Source organism: Opisthorchis viverrini, assembly GCF_000715545.1.
Source record: "Opisthorchis viverrini unplaced genomic scaffold opera_v5_136, whole genome shotgun sequence".
Classification (NCBI taxonomy): Eukaryota; Metazoa; Platyhelminthes; class Trematoda; order Opisthorchiida; family Opisthorchiidae; genus Opisthorchis; species Opisthorchis viverrini.
In genome coordinates, this window is record NW_008751793.1 from 943,343 (window position 1) to 943,878 (window position 536).

A 536-nucleotide genomic window follows, 5' to 3' on the forward strand; every position below is an offset into this window, starting at 1 on the left:
TCTCCAAACAGGGCGCGTCTGTGTCAAAGCGATTAGCCGTCTCAGCCTCACTCCAAGAGGTCGCGCTAGATGAGTCCTCAGAACTATGAGGACATTGAAATATTTACAGGGGTTCTCAACGTCGTTACTGAAGTATTTCTCCGTAGGATTTCTTTGCGTTACTACCCTGGTGGACTGGATGCCAGATTGAATCTTCAGTTGGGTGCGCATTCAACTTTGGTATCCGAAATTTAGGGGGAAAAGACGTATAGTGTTTTTGACGCACTTTATGATGGTGTCAAAAAGCCACATGGTGTTGAAGCCTCCTACGACATTCTCTATAGATCTTTGTTCTTAACTCAGCGTTGGGACGTATTGAATGTGGCGTTCTTGTTGTCAGTTTCTATCCAGATTGCCTGAGTGAATGTCTGGAGGTGTATGCACCTCGGAATGATTGTGGTGAGCTAGCACTAAGTCCTTTCCCCGTCCACATTTACTCTTTTCTTTACCATAAGGCTTTCAAATAAATCATGGTTGTACGGCAGTGAAGCATCGGT

The 536-nt window shown here is 45.0% G+C and overlaps 1 protein-coding gene across 1 annotated transcript in view; it reads right to left on the reverse strand.

Moving 5' to 3' along the window:
* Positions 1-375: 375 nt before the first annotated feature.
* Positions 376-536, reverse strand: part of T265_06560 (hypothetical protein) — a gene marked incomplete at both ends in the record, with an annotated part of 5,219 nt that continues 5,058 nt past the window's right edge. Inside the window, one exon of the mRNA XM_009171856.1 lies at positions 376-495. Within this exon, the coding sequence (XP_009170120.1) occupies positions 376-495 (120 nt within the window). The remainder of the gene's footprint in view (positions 496-536) is intronic.